This window comes from Toxorhynchites rutilus, chromosome 2 (genome assembly GCF_029784135.1).
Source record: "Toxorhynchites rutilus septentrionalis strain SRP chromosome 2, ASM2978413v1, whole genome shotgun sequence".
In the NCBI taxonomy this organism is placed as follows: Eukaryota; Metazoa; Arthropoda; class Insecta; order Diptera; family Culicidae; genus Toxorhynchites; species Toxorhynchites rutilus.
The window spans coordinates 134,615,969-134,637,259 of NC_073745.1; the positions used below are offsets into that span (position 1 = coordinate 134,615,969).

General features: G+C 38.3%; 1 protein-coding gene across 11 annotated transcripts in view; it reads right to left on the reverse strand.

Moving 5' to 3' along the window:
• LOC129770468 (fat-like cadherin-related tumor suppressor homolog) overlaps nucleotides 1–21,291 on the reverse strand; it is a 576,674-nt gene that overhangs the window by 180,072 nt on the left and 375,311 nt on the right. For all 11 annotated transcript variants that reach the window (XM_055773312.1, XM_055773318.1, XM_055773317.1 and 8 more), the window contains one exon: nucleotides 8,262–10,854. In XM_055773312.1, the coding sequence (XP_055629287.1) occupies nucleotides 8,262–10,854 (2,593 nt within the window). The remainder of the gene's footprint in view (nucleotides 1–8,261; nucleotides 10,855–21,291) is intronic.

Here is a 21,291-nt window from a genome sequence, read left to right on the forward strand (position 1 = left end):
ACACATTAAAAACTACCAGCTTTCTAGTTTTCGCTTCCGAAATGTTATTTAAAACCACTAATTCTCAGATGATGATGGTCTCGCCTCCTTCCCCTACAGAGATTTGAGCAAGACGAGTTATCTAAAAGATAATTTAGTTATTTTTTTCAGTACTGAAATCAGTCATCCTTGTTATATCCGCATCCAGAGAAATCGAGAAAATTTCCTTAACGAAAAATTTCTAGACCGGCACTTAGAAAACTTTCAACTTAGAAATTTTCAATATATCCGCATCCAGAGAAATCGAGAAAATTTCCTTAACGAAAAATTTCTAGACCGGCACTTAGAAAACTTTCAATTTAATATCCTTTATATCTGTGTTACGTTCGCGACGCTCAAACTTATGTAGACTACTTTTATTTTTTTTAACTAATATAATATAAAAATAAAAATAGTCCATCATCACCAGGATCATGACGGACATAATAGAGAGGACATAAATACAAATTAAAAAAAATGATTTAAAAAATTAAGTAGTTTGCATAATCTAATCCGTTAAAAAAAAACTTCGTCAGGTTAATTGAAAATATTAAAAACAAACTGCAAAAAAAAATCCCACATTAAATTATCCCTTCGTATAAAACTTCGTCAGTAACAATCTTCGTCATAAAATTTAAAAATATATCGGTCGGCTGTTAATGAAACACAGCTTTCACGTGTGAAATACAGTGCCTCTTAAATTCTGTAAGTGTTGTTACACGTTTAATATGTCTTGGCATCGAATTGAACACATTTATACCTTTGAAATACAACGAATTTTGTGAAGCACATGTCAAGAAACTGGGTGTTCTAAATTCATTCGCGTTTCGTGTGTTATAACTGTGTCACTTCCTCTTTCAACTCGATCACACAAATATCGAGGCAGCAAACCTTTAACTACTTTGAAAATGAACACCATAGTTAAATAAACAATCCTTTGCTTCACGGATAACCATTGCAGAGCGTCCAACATTAAAGATGAGGAAGTGAATTTGTTACATTTTAGTATCAACCGCATTATTTTATTTTGTAAACGCTGTAATCTCGATATTTGTGTTTTATTGGCCAGAAATAAAATGGAAGAGCAAAAGTCTAAATGAGGAGAGATGATTGATTTGTATAGCTGTATTTTGCTGCAAATAGTTAAACTGTTTTTCAGTCGGCATAAGATTCCATACTTCTTGGCAATTTTCTTGATGACATTGTCAATGTAAGTGCTGAACTTGAGTTTGTCATCAATAATCACGCCAAGCTATTTAATTTCCCGAACGCGATCAATAGTCTCATCATCAATAACAATGGAGACGTTTTCATTTGAACGATTTCGCGAGATTACCATATGTTTCGTTTTACTTATGTTCAATTTTAATTGCTTATACGTTCCACTACTATATCCTGTACTAAATTTTCTCATCTTTCAAATGTAATCAATAGAATCGTCTTCCGTAGAGTACTTTTTAATGTAGAGCCAGTTTGAGGGAACAGAGTCCGAAACAGAAAAAAGTTCTACAACTCTGTCATTGTTGAAATTTGAACATGTGCGTAGAACGATTTTTTTCATCAAATATAATCGTCTATCACCTCCTGAGAGATTCTAAACATTTTTTTTTCATGTGAGAAAGATGTTTTCTGACTTTCGTATACGAAAAAGAAGACAATAAGAATAAAAATAATAATTTCAACTTGTATTCTGTTATTATGAACCAAAAAATTTTTTTTGACCTAAACACAGAACATGCAGTATACAGTGAAAGATTTCGAATGCTTATAAATCGAACATTTCTTAATAGATCGGTTTAAAGCCTATTTAAAACAGAAAAGGTCAAGGTCAATAGATGGAAAAGATGTTTGTATCAATTAATAGGAAATATTTCTACGCATCTATAACAATTAATGTTATTTTTCCTGAGATAAGCAATTGAATGACTGTAAAATGTCGAGCGCTATCTAAACGCCCAGACTGCCCCGTTTTGATTTGCCCGGTTTACGGTTTCCTCAACACAGCCATCAAAACCAAGGAATCTGTGGAAATTGGCATTGCGAAAACATGCAAGTTGGGCTAACTTCTGTTCTCACCGATATATGTTCCCTAACACAGCCATCAAAACCAATGTTACAATACATGGCGTTTGTTCAAATTTTTTACTTACACAGCAAATATGTTGAACTCAATTTAATTCGAAAATTATTTCATTCAATCAACAATTTAATGCAAACAAGAGATTACTAAGCCAACGCAAATAACATGTCAACCTTGCGGTAATATCACAGATATAACCCACCCTTTTTGTAGAATTCGTTTGCTATTTTTCATCTTCATTTCTCGATACCTCATGTATAGTACCTTCTACAGTCCTGATTTTTTTGAACTTTTCTTAGTTAAAGTGTCGACTTTTCTTTCTAGGTAATATAGAAAAACAGATCGGTGATAGTCACTTCTCCGATTTTTGTCTATCAGAAATCTTATAGGGAGACCTGATAAAAAAAAAACTTCAACACGGACTTCAATCAAATAAGACTGAATTTTCAAAACAGGTTGATAAATAATATTCAAACACAGAATATATATTACCCCTAATTGTCTTTTGTTTCTATAGTTCTATCCCACCATACAGTGAAAGGTGGCTACACATGAAGACAAGTCCCACATATTAGCAAAACATTGTTGTAAACTGTATTCTTCGCGCGCCCGCTCGATCCACGCAACTTATTGTCCGGACCCGAGAGTGGCGTGGAAACATTTTCAATTAATTAGAATTAATTACATTGCCGCCCCCTAAGGGTGGGGATGATGGTGAGTGCGTTTGAATAATCTGCACGCTCCAAATGGCCGCCACCACCAAGTTTTCCCGTGTTTTTCCACGACAACATCTGGGCAACGACTTCTAAGGCCCAGTTGAATTATAATTTAATCATAGCGGGGCTTGCACTCGGCGGAGAACAACAGCCAGAAGCCGTATAATTTATGCGTAGGATCGTAGTCTGCCGCCTCCCCGGTCTGACTTTGGGACATTTACATGTGGGGACGATAAATCGCAGCTTAAATCTTCCTCCTTCCTGGCGGGCAAAATAGGGGAGATAAAAGTTTGGCGTGACGATAGAGGGCGGCACGGAATTATGCGCATGTAATCCGTGGCGTTAAATTCAAGCATATTTATATACGCGATTGTTTTGCATGTTTCTTGAGAGTTATGGGTCGGACGTTAATATATTACGAAACTATCTGATGGCGATAATTTGTCGCTTATGATTTATGTTCATTCGATTATCGAATAATTTACGCCTTACACAGAATTCGAACAATGGGAGATCAATTATAACTGCGGACAGCAACCCTCATTATATGAAGTAATTACTAGGTAATGCTATCACTAGCAAGTAAAATAGATCACTATTCAGAGGTTGGTGAAATGCATTACGAATGATTTGGCCATATTCAGCTAACCCACATTGTGAAATCTACATGAAATCAACAAAACACCTCTACAGGCTATACCTCCCATTCGGATGCTCCAACAGAACACATTTGCTACATTGAATTTTGTATGCGCTCACAATGCTGTGACCAAATTTGAATAATTTCGTTCGATTAAATTTTCCCAACACACCATATCGCAGCACACCCAACCAGTATGAGAACCAAACGCAAAAAGAACCCTCTCCTAGAGGCCCAGCAGAATGTGCAAGGGACCTTAAAAACGGACACAATATGCAAACTATTTGAATATTAAAACTATAATATGCGTATGCATGATTCATTTTCCAATTTCGGAGATATCCATGCATGTCCAAGGAAAACGGCCCATCATAGAATCCGAGAGCCCACAGCAGCCAATGGTTATATGGAGTCGAAAATGTTACGACGAATGCTCGTTCAGGCAGAAGGATGAAGCTATGCCCATGTCGCCCTGAAGGCATCGTAGCCGATCAAAAGTAGGACGGTTGTGGACATCTGCAAACCAGAGCTGCCAGATCTACGGATATATTCGTGGGTGTATTTTTATTTCCCTTATCTCAGAATCGAAATCCATCATGATTTTTTGGATGAATTATAGAGAACAAAACAAAGTGAAATGTTCTGTTGCTAAAGATATTGTATCAATCATTATCATAAAAAAAAAAAATATAAAGTCCTTGAAGGTTATGAATCTGTTGGAACATTTATTTTTACCTAGAATCTCGTGTTAATCTATGTTGACGAATTGAATACTGGCTCTGAACCTCAGAATGATTGGATTGGAAGGATGGATGCTTTGAACTTTATGATTTCCATGAACTGAATTTCGTTGCTAACCACATTGTATCAACCGTTTTTAACAAGACAAAATTCAGGACATGTAGCATTCATGTCTAACAGCGTATTTACTCGTTGCGAATAGCTGGTATGACAGTTGAACTGATTCCGAAAAGATGAAATGAAAAAACCCTCGTACGCATGTAATTTTCTAACCGTTTCGTTGTAAACTCGGTAGAAGGATCGTAGGTTATGTCTCTGTCCTCTATGAACCTATTGGGGATCCTTCTGTACGCATGGTCAAATTCTCGTTCAGGTTCACATGCAAACCTGAAATTCTCATAAGATTCCGGATATCTGGGTTACCAAATCAAATCAAAGACAAAACGATTCTAAGGAGTTGTGTTCAGGACATCACCGCATTGTTTACGTAGGACTACGTCATTTTTTTTGTTTGATTCGCTTGCATATCACTTCGCATTTCAAATTTATTATTATCTCCAAATTCATGGTGGTACTCAAAAAATTGATACAGAACGCGGAACAAACATATAATCGCCTGTGACCGTGTATATGTCAACATGAAAAGAACCGCCGCGATAGCTGTTATAGCTATAACACCTAGAAAAACAATAACGCTTGCCTTACTTGTTCATTATTATTCTCGTGTTCATCGTATTATTCTAGTGAGGGAACGAATGATTCATGACTCAACCATCAGCTGATTCTACAAAACCATGTTATCTAAAAAAAACTAAAAAAAGGGCCGAGCACCGAAAAAAAATTTTTTTTCACAAAAAAAAAAATTCGGGATAACTATAAATTTCGACGTTGACATTTCGTGCAATTATAACTTGTATTCAAATTTTAACTCCTGCGACACTTGCAAATGAAGTCCAATTGAGCTAATATTTTGCATTGGGTATTTCATCATGTAAATCAACATTTCGAATATTTTTCCCATATGAAAAACAAAGGTGACCATTTCTATTGGCACCCTAAACCATACTTTTTGCCTCGTATTCCGAAAAAAACCAGAATGATTTTTCGAACTATCGTTAGCTTAGAAAAATAATAGTACAAAAACGAAAAAAACGCCTCTCTGGTTTCGACATATGTTATGTGAAAACTCTCCAGCTTTCCAGAAAAAATACAAAAAAATATAGCGCCTTTGGTCACGAAACTATGAAAATAATAAAAAACGAATACAATCAATAATAACGATAGCAGAATTCGAATTCTAGCAGGTATAGTATATTTTTTCAGAAAAGACCAGGTTGTTGACATTAATTTGATATGTCGATCATCTGAATCGGTCGAGTAGTTCAAAAGTTATGAATTTTTGAAAACAAAATATTTTTGGAAAAAAGAGGAAAAACTTGATTTTTTGGACAATATGTTATGTAAAATGGAAATGGTCACCCTACTGAAAAAATAAAAAAAATACGAGTCAAATGTTTTGCGATAAAGAACAAAACTACCACCTTTCACGGAAATGTGAGAGCCACTATATCGGTTTGGCATGGAATGGCTGTGTTACAATATAAAGCCATTATTGAAAAAACTGTTCCAGATGCATGAAACAATATTAAATAGAATATTGATTCTAAACGAAAAATTTGATATTCGTTTCTACTTTTTATTTAAAAATGTGTTTATTGCTTTCTAACATTTAACGCTTTATTTGCTCCATGCACGCATGCCGTTTCGCTTAATTTTGTATTTGCTAATAAAGAACCGGATATTCGACTCTCCGGCTAAACCACTATCCATTACATCACTAGTTATTATACATAATAAACATTGCTGAAGGTATCCTTATGCAAGACGCCAGCTTTCAGTAGAATTTTAGAATTGTATTGGCCCTCTCTCATGTACTGCTCTCTCTCCCTCTCTCTTTTTCTTTCTATTCTCTCTCTCTCTCTTTCTTTATTTCTTTCTTTTCTCTCTCTCTTTCTTTTTTTTCTCTCTCTCTCTCTCTCTTTCTTTTTTTTCTCTCTCTCTCTCTCTTTCTTTCTCTTTCTCTTTCTCTCTCATTCTCTTTCTTTCATTCTCTTTTTTCTCTCTCTTTCTACTCTCTATCTCTTTCTTTCTTTTTCTCTCTCTCTCTATCTCTTTCTTTCTCTCTTACTCTATTTCTCTCTTCTTCCTCTCTCTTTCTTTTCTCCCTCTCTCTTTCTCTCTCTTTCCTCTCTCTCTCACTCTCTATTCTCTCTCTCTCTTTTCTCTCTCTCTGTCTTTTCTATCTCTCTCTCTCTCTCTTTCTCCCTTTATTTCTCTCTTTTCTACAGTAAGATCAGATGCCGACATGCTTAGTCAGCCATTCCATGCCAAACCGATATAGTCAAAAGTGGTTATTTTGTTCTTATCGCAAAAAATTAGACCCGTATTTTTTAATTTTTTTTATTTGGGTGCTCATGGGCGATCCGAAAAATATTTTTTTTAACTTTTTTTAATCGGTTTGGCATGGAATGGCAGTATTCTAGGGTGACAATGGATGTATGGAAAAAAAATCATAAGCGAATTTAAAAAAAAGACCATGTACATTTTGTGTATTGGCCAAAAAAAAATGACCCGTGCAAAATTTCTGCATTATCGGACATGATTTAGGGATGCCTCAAAGCACTCAAAGTTTTAATTTTTTTGGTCACTAAGGTTAAGACCTAAAAGGTCGATTTTCGGCTATTTTTTCGAGATAACACCAGATCTCGACGTTTTTTCGATTTAATGTTTTTAAAATCTGCATTTTTATCGCAAAAAATTAGACCCGTATTTTTGAATTTTTTTTAATTTGGGTGCTCATTTCCATTTTAGGGCGATCCGAAAAATATTTTTTTTGACTTTTTTTAATCGGTTTGGCATAGAATGGCAGTATACTAGGGTGGCAATGGATGTATGGAAAAAAAAATCATAAGCGCATTTAAAAAAAAGACCATGTACATTTTGTGTATTAGCCAAAAAAAATGACCCGTGCAAAATTTCTGCTTAATCGGACATGATTTAGGGATGCCTCAAAGCACTCAAAGTTTTAATTTTTTTGGCCACTAAGGTTAAGACCTAAAAGGTCGATTTCCGGCTATTTTTTTTCGAGATAACACCAGATCTCGACGTTTTTTCGATTTAATGTTTTTATAATCTGTATTTTTACGACGATTTCAATGTCGACGTGTATTGGACACCATCCTTCGAATTTTTTATCAATCGTTAAATTTTGTACATATTTTTCACTGGTAATATGTTTTATGTGAAACAATTTGTTTTGAAAAATAAAATGCAATAATATTTTTGTAGAACAAACAAAATTGGAAAAATTTTGTTAAAAAAATGGAGACGTTGGAAAATAGGGAAAAATACTCTCAATCGCCGAAGCGTACTAAAAAGAAAGTAACACATATAAAAAATAAGTACGAACTCATTTCGAAACAGTACTGTTCAAACTTATATCAGATATTCTTGAATTGAGTATTGTATAGTTCTGTATTCCAGAACACTTTCTACCATTAAAAAATAATATTCGTATTTGAAGCCACACGAGACAAGAGAACTTGAACGTCTCATTTATTCAAGTAAAAAAAAAACACTGGCATCTCTGCTGCATGCTTCTATCAACTGCCCATGCAGGTGGAAAGGAGAAAAAGGCGGCGGCAAAAGTAAACCCGTTCTGGTCCAAGCCGGTTGACAGACACAACTCGGTCGGAAAGGAAACGGTTCTACATTTGGACGAATAAAATTAAATTTGCAATTGAATGTATACTACGCGTTCGATTTCGGCAACACACCCACAAATTTAATATTGCCACAATCAAAATTTTCCATTTATATTTTTCCTGAGACCATATTCGGGTAGAAACTGTGAATTCATGAATTGTAATGTTCGATTTTGGCCTGAGTGCAATGAATAATATTACATTGCTCGAAGGCATTGGAAGTTGTAAATATGTCCACTTTTGCATGTAAAATTTGTATGGATTGTCATTTAAAATATAACAGATAAATTGATTGAACTTACCTTCATTATCCACGGTGAATATTCCCAGTCCGTCACCACCTTTGATCGAATAGCTCACCCGGGAGTCTGGACCGGGTGGATCATGATCCTTGGCAATCACCTGCATCACATGCGCACCCGGCGGTTTATTCTCCGTAATCGAACCCGTTAGTACAAAATCTTCAAACTGCGGTGCGTACCGATTCTCGTTGACATCCACCACCTCAACGATCACCGAAGTTTCGGAAGAGAGCGACGGTGTGCCCCTATCGATCGCTTTCACCACCAAACTATGGATCTGCCGCTCTTCGAAATCCAACATTCGCGCCGTACGGATGGTTCCGGATAATTTATCGATCTTAAACGAACCCTCGCCGTCACCATTCTCACCAAAACTGTACATAATTTCACTACTTGGGCCGCTGTCCAAGTCGATCGCGGACACAACGGTCACCACGGTACCCTTCGGCACATCTTCCCGGATTCGCACGTTCAGATCCTGAATGCTGAATTCCGGAGCGTTGTCATTAATATCGTCCACTGTGACGCGCACTAGAGCTTCTGAGTGCAAGGCTGGTGTGCTCTGATCACCTCCTCTGTCGGTGGCCCGAATTCGTAGTTCGTAGATTTCTTGGCGCTCGCGATCCAACGGCGCAACAACCGTGAGAACTCCCGTTTCAGGATCAACTCGGAAATCTTTCGTATCGGTAATCAAATTGTACGTCACTTTTGCGTTGTTACCCAAATCTGCGTCAGTTGCATTCACGCGGAAGATTATTGTTCCGTTGAGTGCATTCTCCGTCACACGAAAGCTAGCTAAGGATTTCTCAAACCTTGGAACATTATCGTTCTCGTCCAGAACCGTGATGGGAAGCACCTTGGAGATGGATTTCTGTGGTTTACCTAGATCGTAAACCGTTATATTCAGAAGGTACTCATCACGTCGTTCGCGATCCAAATATCCGATGATCTTCAACTCTCCGTTATCCGGATCCAAACGAAACACAGAATCGTCATCACCACCAGAAATCCCAAACACGAGCTTGCCATTGTAGCCAAGATCTCGATCTCTCGCCTTAATCCACGTGATCGTTGTTCCCAACGAAATCGATTCGTTAACCTTAACCTCCAGCGGAAGATCTACGAACTCGGGCGCATGAATGTTTTCTCCGTATCTACTGGGCATCATGGCGAAGTCGTCCCCATTGCTGACATCTCGTCCCGGCATATTGTTCCGCTCAGCCGCCGCTTGAATATCGACAAGCCGCTGCCGAACTCCCGTCTCGCGACATTCGAACATAGCACCGTCTTCCGCCTTCAAGTTCCCGCCCAAGTTTCGTTTGTTCCGCACCAGATTGATTTGAATCCTCGCCGTGTCGGCGAAATGGGTTCCATCGGTGGCCGTTATATTAATTTCCCGAAACTCCACCCCGATATCGTTTAAATCACAACCGATCGAGAGGACTCCCGTGCCATGGTCCAGATTGAAGCAAGTATCTTCATTCCCCGACACAATTCGATACGTTATCACGCTACCGTAGTCAAAATCCAACGCGGAGAGTGTGAAAATTTCGGTCCCAATGGGGGTATACCTCGGGATTCGCCCCACGCAGTCGATCCGCTCGAACTGTGGTCGATTGTCGTTGACGTCGCGCAACTTTATCACCAGCTGCATCTCGGTCTGTCGTCGGTAGGGCAGGCCCCAATCGGACGCACGCACCCTCAGTATGTATTCCCGTCTCATGCTTTCGTAATCCAACAGTTTGGATGTCCGGACCACGCCGGAGAAGTGATCGATATCGAAGGGGACATCGTTTAAATTCGCTATACTATAGGATATGTATGCATTCTCACCCAGATCTTTATCGCGGGCCGTTACCTTTGAGACCGTCGTTCCGGCGGGTTCATTTTCGTCGACCCATATTGTCATGTTGCTAGTCTCAAAAATGGGATCATTGTCGTTCGTGTCTTGTACGTTTATTTTCACCTTCGCGGAGGACTGCTTCCGGGTGCCCGTGTTCCCCTGATCGATCGCTGAAACGGTTAAAGTGTAGAAAGCTTTCATTTCGGCGTCCAGCGGAACCGCTGTGTACAGCATGCCTGTCTCGGGATTCACCCGAAACTCACCGCCCTCGTTCCCCCCAACAATCTCCAGGAATACTTGGGCGTTTTTGCCCTCATCTCTATCGGTTACTTTCAGTCTTATAACAGGAGTGTTGGGAGGAGACGTCTCCGGTACGGAAACTTCGTAGATTTCCCTGTTGAACACCGGTGCGTTATCGTTGATATCGGCCAAATGCACCGGAATCACTTTGTAGCTCTGCCTCGAGGGTACACCTCGGTCCACAGCCCTCAGCGTCAGATTGTAGCCGGCCGGGGCTGTTTCGCGGTCCAGCAGCCGATGAACCTCTATCACAAACTCACCAGTCAGATTGGTGGGCTTTATCCGGAAGTGTCCATCCGGATCGCCGTCCACGATGTCGAGACTTTTGATCTGACCGTGGATACCTTTGTCCTTATCCTCGACACGGACAATACCGAAAATGTTGGTATTAGAATTCTCCAGAATATCCGGCAGAGCCTGAACGTAGATATCCGGTGCGAACAGATTGACCTGAAATGGAAAAAAAACGGAATCAAAATTAAAACCGTTCCACTCTTCGGAATCCGCAGTCAGCATCCCAAATAACGTCGCCCTGTCGACAGCCAGAGGAACGCTGCCGCTGTGCACTCAAAATTGAATATTATGCAAATTGGCTTTTTCTTCGCCCGGTATGCGCCTAGTTATCACAAACGGTATATGAAGCGGCCGGATTTGTCAGAAAAGTTGAATTGGCCCATGTAAAATGCATGCTATATTAGGTCGTTGTAGCGTATGTAAAATAGCTGCACTATTTTGGGTTGACGGCATGAAAACTTTTTACCATATTGCGACAACCAGGGAGGAAAAGCTAAAGTTTGTTAGTCACGGTAGCAGCTACCGGCTCTACCGTCATAGCTCAGCAGCATTTAGAAAATTGAATAGAAATACTAGTCATTATATCAGGAAATTGTAAAATAGAAAAAAAAATCAATTGAATGAAATGATTCCAACCTTTCTCAAAATGATGTACACATTATGCATGAGTAAGCTATTGAAGTGTGTTTGAATCAGAGCTGCATATCATGGAAAAAAAAATTCATGGATACAGATAACAAAATATTTACGTTTCGCATATGCGTTTATTTTTCTGAACCAAAACGAGTTCTGATCTGTTCATAGCATCGGCGCGAAGAAAAATATTGATGAAGAAGGTCTTAGGTTTATCATTTCTATAACTTGCTAAAAGTTTAACCGAATTACTTCAATTAAAGGAACAAGATTATGATTATGAATGAAAGTGATGGAGAATGGACGATGAGACTTGTATAACTCTTCTTCTTTTTCTTAAATGGCACTAACGTTCTTAGAGGAACTTCGCCGTCTCAACGTAGTATTACTTGCGTCATTTTTACTAGTACTTAGTTGAGATGTCTATGCTAAATAACACGCCTTGAATGCATTCTGAGTGGCGAGCTCTAGAATACGCGTGACCACAGTGCAAGTCAAAGGAAATTTCTTTGGCGGGAAATTCCCATGACCAGAACGGGAATTGAACCCGAACCTCCGGCATGTTAGGTGTGACGCTAACCACTCGGCCACGGGAGCACTACGTGTTTTTTTTTTTTTATAGAGGTGAGGAACGCTCTTCCAGCCTTATCTGGGAAGGGATAACCCAGACGTCGAGTGGGGATCGCACCCACAAAAACCAAGCCCTCTACTCGTAGCCTCATTCCCCCCGGGACCACATCTAGGCGACTACTTCAGGGGGCAGCTGTGCTCATGCACTTCACGAGTTTTCAACGCTAACTAGCGTTGATCCTTCCCTTTTTCTCTATACATCTCATTTACGTTTCCGTTGTACTCCGCCACGCACATCTGCTGCACAGGCTTCCTTTTACCCGTCGAGACGTGTACCGATTAGGAATTGCCCTCCAACTTGACGCGCAACCCGTCACAGTCACCCTCGTGGGGTTTCTCACCTGTCGAGACGTGAACCGATTAGGAAGCGCCCTCCATCTTGACGCGCGCCCCGTCACAGCCACCCTCGCAGGATTTCTCTTCCCAACGGAGCGCCGATTAGGCAGTGCCCTCCAACATAACGCGCACTCCGTCACAGCAACTCTCGTGGGGTACCCGCCGATTTGATGATGCTCTCCTAGGCTCTCGCTCCGCCGAAACTATCCTCGCAATGTTCCTCTCTCCATCCACCAACAGGCATTGCCAGCATTTTCTTGACCCTGCTCTCCAGATTCCGCTTACCCGTCGAGACGTGTACCGATTAGGAATTGCCCTCCAACTTGACGCGCAACCCGTCACAGTCACCCTCGCGGGGTTTCTCACCTGTCGAGACGTGAACCGATTAGGAAGCGCCCTCCAACTTGACGCGCGCCCCGTCACAGCCACCCTCGCAGGATTTCTCTTCCCAACGGAGCGCCGATTAGGCAGTGCCCTCCAACATAACGCGCACTCCGTCACAACGACTCTCGTGGGGTACTACACTTTGCAACAGCCCTCGCATTTGTTCCTCTTCTATGGTCAGGGGTTATTACTACGCTGGTCGGCCCTCCACTTCCGCTGTAGCTCGGACATGATGTGTATGATTACACTGTTCACAGCGTTCCAGGTGCCCTCATCGCGACACATTTTCTCTACTATGTTCCCGGCATGAAGGGCAGGCAGCCCCTCGCGTCTTGCGGTGAACCTGGGACACACAAATACCACGTGTTCTGGTGTTTCCTCCACATCTTCACACTCCGGACAGAGTGGCGACGTTGCGTGCCCGAACCGGTGCAAATATTGCCTGAAGCAGCCATGTCCAGACAGGAACTGTGTCAGATGAAAATTCACCTCCCCGTGCTTCCTGTTCAGCCAGGTCGATAGTACTGGTATGAGCCCATACGTCCACCTGCCTTTCTCCGCCGTGTCCCATTCCTGCTGCCACTTCAAGAGTGATTCTACTCTCGCTGTTTTCCGGATACCCCTGATTTCCTTTCGTCTGTAGCACTCTCTGTCTTCCGCCAGAGTGATGCCAATAGGGATCATGCCGGCGATAACGCAGACTGCCTCCAACGAGATCGTCCTATACGCGCTCGCAACTCGCATCGCCATGAGCCGAAACGTACGGTCCAGTTTTCTACGATTCCGGTGGGTTTCGAGAGCCGCAGACCAGGCTGGTGCTCCGTACCGCAGTATGGACGAGGATACAGCAGCCAGGAGACGCCTTTTGCTACTGCAAGGTCCTGCGTTATTCGGCATTATTCTCGCTATCGCGCTAATGGACTTCTCTGCTTTCTCGCAGACGTAGTCGACGTGGTTGTTGAAATTCAGCACTACGTGTATAACGGTGGATAGCAGCGAATGCCAGGGAACCAGCTACTTTACGTCCCCCAACAAGGAGGCACTTTCTGACGTGAAGTACATCTGCCACACCAAGTTAACATTCACATTTATTCAGGAAACGTCAACAGGCTTTACATAATTCCCCTAATGATTGAAACTACTAATTTACCAACACTTCTTGAAACTAACTTATTTGTAAACTAAATCTTTGTGAGGACTACAGAATACAGAGCTTGAAGGGACGAACGAGAAAGATGACAATCGAAACAGGAACTATACAGTAGTGCGGGGCAAAGATGCGCACGGGGCAAAAGTGCGCATTGGCCTTTTTGAAGCAAACGAGCATAAAATTTCGACAGCAGTGTATTCGTTTGATACATTATTACACCAGCAGCTCACACATATAAACAAGATACATTTCATGAAAGTGGCAAAAAATTATGAGGTAAAAAGAGTTTTGCGATGTTTTGATCTAATTTTTTCAGTTTTGGAGATGACGATTAACTTACCTAAAATAACTGGAAAGTTCGAAACTACACTGTCAAGGAAACCTTCATTCTATAGTAGATGATAGTGCGTATTCGTTTTTGTGAAAAAGCTCAAGAGCTTTTTTTAAAAATTCGATTAGTTCAATAATTGCTTCTGGGGCAAAGGTGCGCAGTGGCTGTGGGGCAAAGATGCGCAGTTGCTGTGGGCAAAAGTTCGCACCAGAGTTTTGCTCTGAAAAAAATATAAAATGTTTTCAACCAAATTTTTAACGGGACCCACAAAAAGAAAACTGATTTGAAGAAATGCACTCCAGAAATGCTCAAATGGCCCGACAAAGGCTTCGGTAGGGAGTCTCGAAGCGTCGGATTACGGCATACCTCGGTATTTCTGAATTAGCTCTGAGGAAGAGGCTCATAATAGTGAATGATTTATGATTCGAATCTATTTATTTCTATTTCTGCTGGAATTTGCCAACGAGCACCTAGGGAATTCTGTTTCAAATGTTGGACATTTTCAGATACCTTATATTGGTCAGTCTCCTCCCTCCCAAAAATTTCCACGTTGTATGTTCGACCATAACACCCACTCATCTCCACCCTTAAAACATCATACAGCACCCCTCTCCTCCCCACTGGATGGTGCCTACACACTCTGGTAATGATGCTTCTTCAGCTGGTAATGATAAAGCATTTGTTTTTGTTACAAGTGTCCTCAGAAGTACAATTTAATAAGTGCGCACTTTTGCCCCGTACGGTGCGCACCTTTGCCCTCACTATGGAGCAAAAGTGCACATTTACCATTTTGTATCAAAATAGGTTTTTGCCTAACTACAAACAAAACTTGAGAAATTCATGTAGTACGTTTTGAAGGTAATATATATAGTTACAATTTGGTAAGCAAACTGAATTTTATTTGCTTCTATTTCAAGAGTTATTGGACGACAACAGTTAGGTGCGCACCTTTTCCCCGCGCTACTCTATCGGTTCAACACACGACACATACTAGAAACGGGTTCATTATAACCGTAATTAGCGCGTGATGATGGGAGGAACAAGAAATTAATGATACGCAAATTACGTCGGCTAATATTGAAATTGATTAACCGAAGGAGTTTGGGGCAGTCATGGTTTGATGAAATAAAATCTGACGTAAACAGGGCCTTGTCAAGTTCCTAAAGAAGATGCTTCTGTATGCGTATGTGGTGTGTTCACATATACAGGATCTTTCAGATTAAACGCCCACGCAACTAATTTTAATAACTTCTACAAAAGTGAACCGATTTCTATTTTTAAAAAACAAAAGTAAAGCTTATTTTAAGGCATTTTCGATGTGACCACCCCTTTTTTCGATAACGCGTTTAAAACGGCGAACAAAAATCTTCACGCACAACTCAAACATTATGACTTCGATGCTGTTGAAAATCCGAGTTATTTCTTCTTTAAGTTTCTCTAAATTTTGTGGCTAATTAACATAGCAACGGTCCTTCACGTACCCCCAGAGGAAGTAATCGACGTAGAGAAATGTTGAAATGCTTTTTTACGTGAGCGTTTAATCTGAAAGACCCTGTATCTTCTGCCCATCTCGTAATATATTCCTCGTTCTTTCGATGCAACGTGACATCGAGACACAAACTATACCATGTAAGCTAACTGTCGAGTTTAATGGAATGGAATATACTATTTGTTGCATTGTAAAGCATGTAAGCGGCGAGTAAAATGGTCCTCTGTTGTTCGTTGCATTGTTAACTTGTTTACTTATTCACTATACTATATATGTCTCGGACAAAAACATAATTGAGGATATAGGGCCTGATTCTCGAATACACATCACGATGAAAACGAAATGAACGGCACGCCATTGAACTACGTTTTACTGGTTGTCGAAGATAATAATGAGTTTTCCGGCAGAATGAGCACTTTCCAAATAAAAATCATTAAAGATGGAAAAATGGAAAACTTTGTTTTCTTCGTGTGGTATAATAATCTTAACAAAAATTTTAACTGAAGATAATTTGATATTATAATGATAAGTTATAGTGGGAAACTAATTCGTATCCAGATGTCGACACCGTACCGTTGTCATCGCGGATACATTTCATTTCGTCTCTCAATTTGTGTATTTGCAATAATAATCTATCAATTCATTGAAGAGATATTAACGTTTAAAACATTTCACTTTTTCCACCAGAAACATTGGAATGGGCCCCTATATTGAAAGGTTAGACGTAGTCCTATGTCAAAAAGAAACAAATTCTCATCCCTCTACACGCAACGCTAAAATATTTTCTACATACAGACGATAATACTTTGCCTAATTGGGCATTCGCCTCTGTGTATAACATATACCCGAATACAATTCACCCGAAATACGTTTACTTATTCATACGTTTACATTATTCATCCGAATACAATAAATACTCCAATGACGTTCACCCGAATGTAACAAACATCCGAATACAGCATCTACCCGAAAATGACAAATGATCGAATGTAACATTTCTTCCGGGTAAATGTGCATGATTTAGATCCTGCAAATGGAGAGAGAAAAAATCCAAATAAATCAGATTATGAATTTCATCAAATCTTTTGATAATAAATGATATTAATGCATGTAACACGAGAGAACAAAAAAAAATCGAAGTGAAATGGATTCATACATAGAAATTAGTGTCAGCGCAACTGACACTTTGCCATCCACACGATTTGTAAAAAAATATTCGCCGGCAGCGCTAACTTGCGTTTACTAGATTTGTCGCCGGCCGTTCATGACATTATCAGAAAATTATAAATTGTTAAGTTTTACTGAAATCAGGGTTTAATTTTATTTTATCTTTAAACTGCATGAAACGTCGTGATCTACTGTCATGGTAATCTAGACGGGACTTTCTGCGAAATGTTGATCTGCACGATGAAATACTGTATGCAAAATATTAGCTCAATCGGAGTTCATTTAATAGTGTGGCATATGTCAAAATTTCTCACCCAAAATTCAGGGAAAGAGTTTTTCAAACAACAATCTTTTTATGTTTTCTTTGATGTTTTTCTACATGTTGTTTAAATTTAGAAACATGTCAAGAGCATGTAACGAGTAAAATATTAATTATTAAAGAGCCTCTATGCAAAAAAGCAAAATCTTTCAAAAAATATAAGAGATTGAAAGTAGAAGTCTTTGACAAAAGTCCGTGTCCTCAATGTTCTAAATATAAATAATGTTTTAAAAGTCCTTTCACTCCTATACTCGCGCATTGGTCTGTCAGACCGAGAAATCAATAAAGAAGAAAATCAATTCGTTCATTTCTCAGAAAATATGAACACTACGACTTTGCGATTCTTTCTAGCTTCGTTATTCGTCGTTCGTCATCGTTTAGCGTATCGCATGTGTTGTTACAAAGGGGACGTGTACCACTTTTTCAACGCTTTCGGTCTGACACACCGACGCGAGTATAGGAGTAACTTTTTTGGGCAAGTGCCTTTTTTCATATTCTAGAATATTGTTGAATGAAATGTATAAATTAATGTTAGTGGCGTGGAATATTCATTGAATATAATGCATAAGACCATTACCGGACTATTCTTATTTGGTTTCAGTCCCTTTTGTAACTGAATTGAACAGATCCATATATTAACTATTCGTCGATATATTCGTTGTTAGATTCATATGTTCAAAAGCAAAATGTAAATGTTTGACTTTCGTATAGTTATTCGCTAAGTATAATGGTCATACATATACACACTTGTGAAAGAATTTCACTTGTGGAATAATTGTAAACAGTAAACTATAAACTAATCGGTGGCTTATGGTAATTTTTAACAGTTACAGTTTCGGGGATATTTTTTTTATAATGGACAATATCAACAAGAAAACAAGAGAAAGAAAATGAAGTTCCTAGAAATCCTTTTACAGCATCTTTTTATGCCCTATCTATAAAAAGGCATTAATTTTTAGTTTACCAAGAATAAAGAGACAAAGAATATTAGAAATATGCAAACATTATATTCCAGAACCTTTATCGTCTGGTGATTATCTAGAAGGTCGGTATACATTATTCTCTTCGATAAAAGACCCGAAAAATACGCAACAATTGCATGGAATGTAAAAAACGTGTTTGTTTCGAACATGTAGTTATGCTATGTTCTAATTCTTACTCCAATGAAACCACAATCGATTAATTCGTTTTTATGTTATTTTATAGCTCTTTATACTTCCATGAATTATATTCGGTTGCTTACTTTTAATTAATAACAGTGAAAAATTCTAATTTCGTTATTTGTGTTGGGGTATCAGAAATTAATCTGTTTTGAGGAGGCTTAATTAGATGACTATTAAAACATAATAAAGACGAAGAAAACATATCTTTTGGAGGTTTTTCATTTAAACATACCCTCTTCTTAAAATAAATGCCAATAAAGACCGAAAAATACACAATGGCGACATTACAGAGAAGTTCAATTTTCGGTCTGTGACACCGTGCGCGAGTATACGTGTTATGATTTTGCACGCGAGTACAGGAGGGTTAATATTGTTTGAGGGACTTAGAATGCAAGGGGTGTAAGTGACTTGATCGATTTCTCTTCATCAACTTTTTATTCAGTCAATAACTCAACTGCAAAAATGTTCCAATTTAAGTTTGCTATATAATCCGATTGTGCTCCGGTGGCCGAGTGGTTAGCGTCATAACTAACATGCCGGGTGTTCGGGTTCGATTCCCGTTCTGGTCGGGGGAATTTTTCGTCAAAGAAATTTCCTCCGACTTGCACTGTGATCACGCGTATTCTAGAGCTTGCCACTCAGAATGCATTGCAAGGCGTGTCATTTGGCATAGAAATCTCAACTAAGTACTAATAAAAATGACGCAAGTAATACTACGTTGAGACGGCGAAGTTCCTCTAGGAACGTTAGTGCCATTGAAGAAGAAAGAAGAAGAAGATATAATCCGATAGATGAGGTTCTGACCTATCGTCCACATTGTCAAATACAGCTAGGAATGTATTTGCAGCTAAGTTATGACCAAAAGAGAGAGTCGATGTAGAGAAATCGATCAAATCACTTACACCCCTTTCGTTCTAAGCCCCTCATTTGTTTTTTTTCTCGAATAAACTATATTACTATCTAGACAATAAACAAAATTAGGATTAGTTGTAATTGTTTCAAAGAAAACTTGAAAAAGTTGTTGTTTTTCCCCGTAGAAGTGCCCATCTTCTTCTGTGATGATGACTTGTTGGTTATTGTATGGGCTTTTCATATATTTTGTTGAAAAATAAAAATTAAAATAAATTTTTGACAAAAAAAAAACATTATTTTTAAAATATTTGTTTCCAGTGTAAAGTAAAAAAAAAAATTATTACAAAATTACAATTACAAAAAATTCTCACTCAAAAACTATAACAGCTGCAAAATTTTGTTCAGAGAATAATATGTAAGAAAATTATTTAAGTTTTCTTTAAAAGAAATGAAACAAATTTTTAAAAAATGTGCCAAAAAACTATTTTCATTATTCATAATTGTTAAACTCTGAAAAAAAAAATACATGAATGGCTCATAAGATAAACAACAAGTCCTCCATACATTGGAAGAAGGCTATTTCCACAGGAAAAGAGTTTTTTTTAACAACAGCTTTTTTTTTGTTTCCTGTGAAAAATTACTACAAGTACGACTCGATTATCCGGAGTAATTTAGCCTTGAATTTTTTATCAGAATTTTTGAATAATTTGTTAATATTTTTTATAAATATGATTATTTGAACAAAATTGAACGTAGTTAGGTAGAGAATGGGCGGAAATAGAGGTTGTTCCACACAACTAGTTTCGATTATCCGTAGTAGATTTATATACGATGAAAATTCCAAACTTAAATGAATACATTGATTTAATATTTATACATATCTAATATGATAATTCAATGAAACAAACCTAATATGATAATTTAATGAAACATGTAGCTAGAATGAGCAGGGCTGTTTAGTATGTTCAAATTCGGTTCAATAGTGTATCGTATGTAATATGATCGTTCGAATAATCATGAACGTATTAAGGAAAAGGACAAGTTTGGTTAGGAGTGTTGAGATTGTTGCAAAGAATACGAAATTAGTAATAAACCTTTGAGTTTGCTTAGATAGTTCTTTGATTTATTGGTTTCTAAAAAGATGTTTAATTGGCATCTTCATACGTTACGATATTATAACAGAACAAATCCATTGAAACTTGTTCGACAAATTATTATTTATTTCAGTTTAAAAACAAATCCATTTTTTTTCGCGAGAGTCAACATTTTGCAGGAAGACCCTTTCGAAAATTCGAAGGTCACTTTTCCCCATACATTCATTGACACTCTAATGTGCGTACTATGCAACAAAACAAGAATTAAAAATTCACATTTTTCTCTAAAATATTTTTACGTAATTCTCGCAGCAGGAATTGTCTTTCCAATAGCAATCCGTTTTCCTCAATGTTGATTATGCCATCGTCGATCAGGGTCTCAAACTTCATATCTTCATCATGTACGGTATTGTTCTGGTCAATCAATTTCTTTAGAATCAAAAGTATGCATTCTTTTACAACCGACAACGGGTTATCAGCATTTTCAATGACTTGACAATGGAATCAGAGGGCTGTTTGTTTTATTGTTTTTGAGTGATGATCAGATTAATCAATTTTATCCCATTTTCCAAAAAAAATACTTTTTTCAAAAATTCATAACTTTCGAACTACTGAGCCAATTCAGAAGATCGATATTAGAGATGAAACGGTAACTATCCAGTATTCGGCCTATCCGACCGAATACCGAATATTAGAAAATATCAATAATTTTTCATTAACAGAGGATAAATAATAACAAAATAGCTCATTAACAACATCGTGGTTATGTCATTTATCTCCGAGTTAAAATATTAATTGATTAAAAATAAAGGTTGATTACAGAAATGCAAGGGGTTTTTACTCAAAATTAAACTAATATCAACTTTTATTAATTATTTTTAACAGTACTCAAAATTAATCATTGTTATGATGAATAAATAATGAATTTTCAACATTTGATGGTGACAACCGGTTACGCTTTGCTTCGTACACCAGACCAGCTTCAGAGAATAGTTCTTCACTGTAAACATTACTAAACTATAACAAACCTAACTTAGAGTTTAAT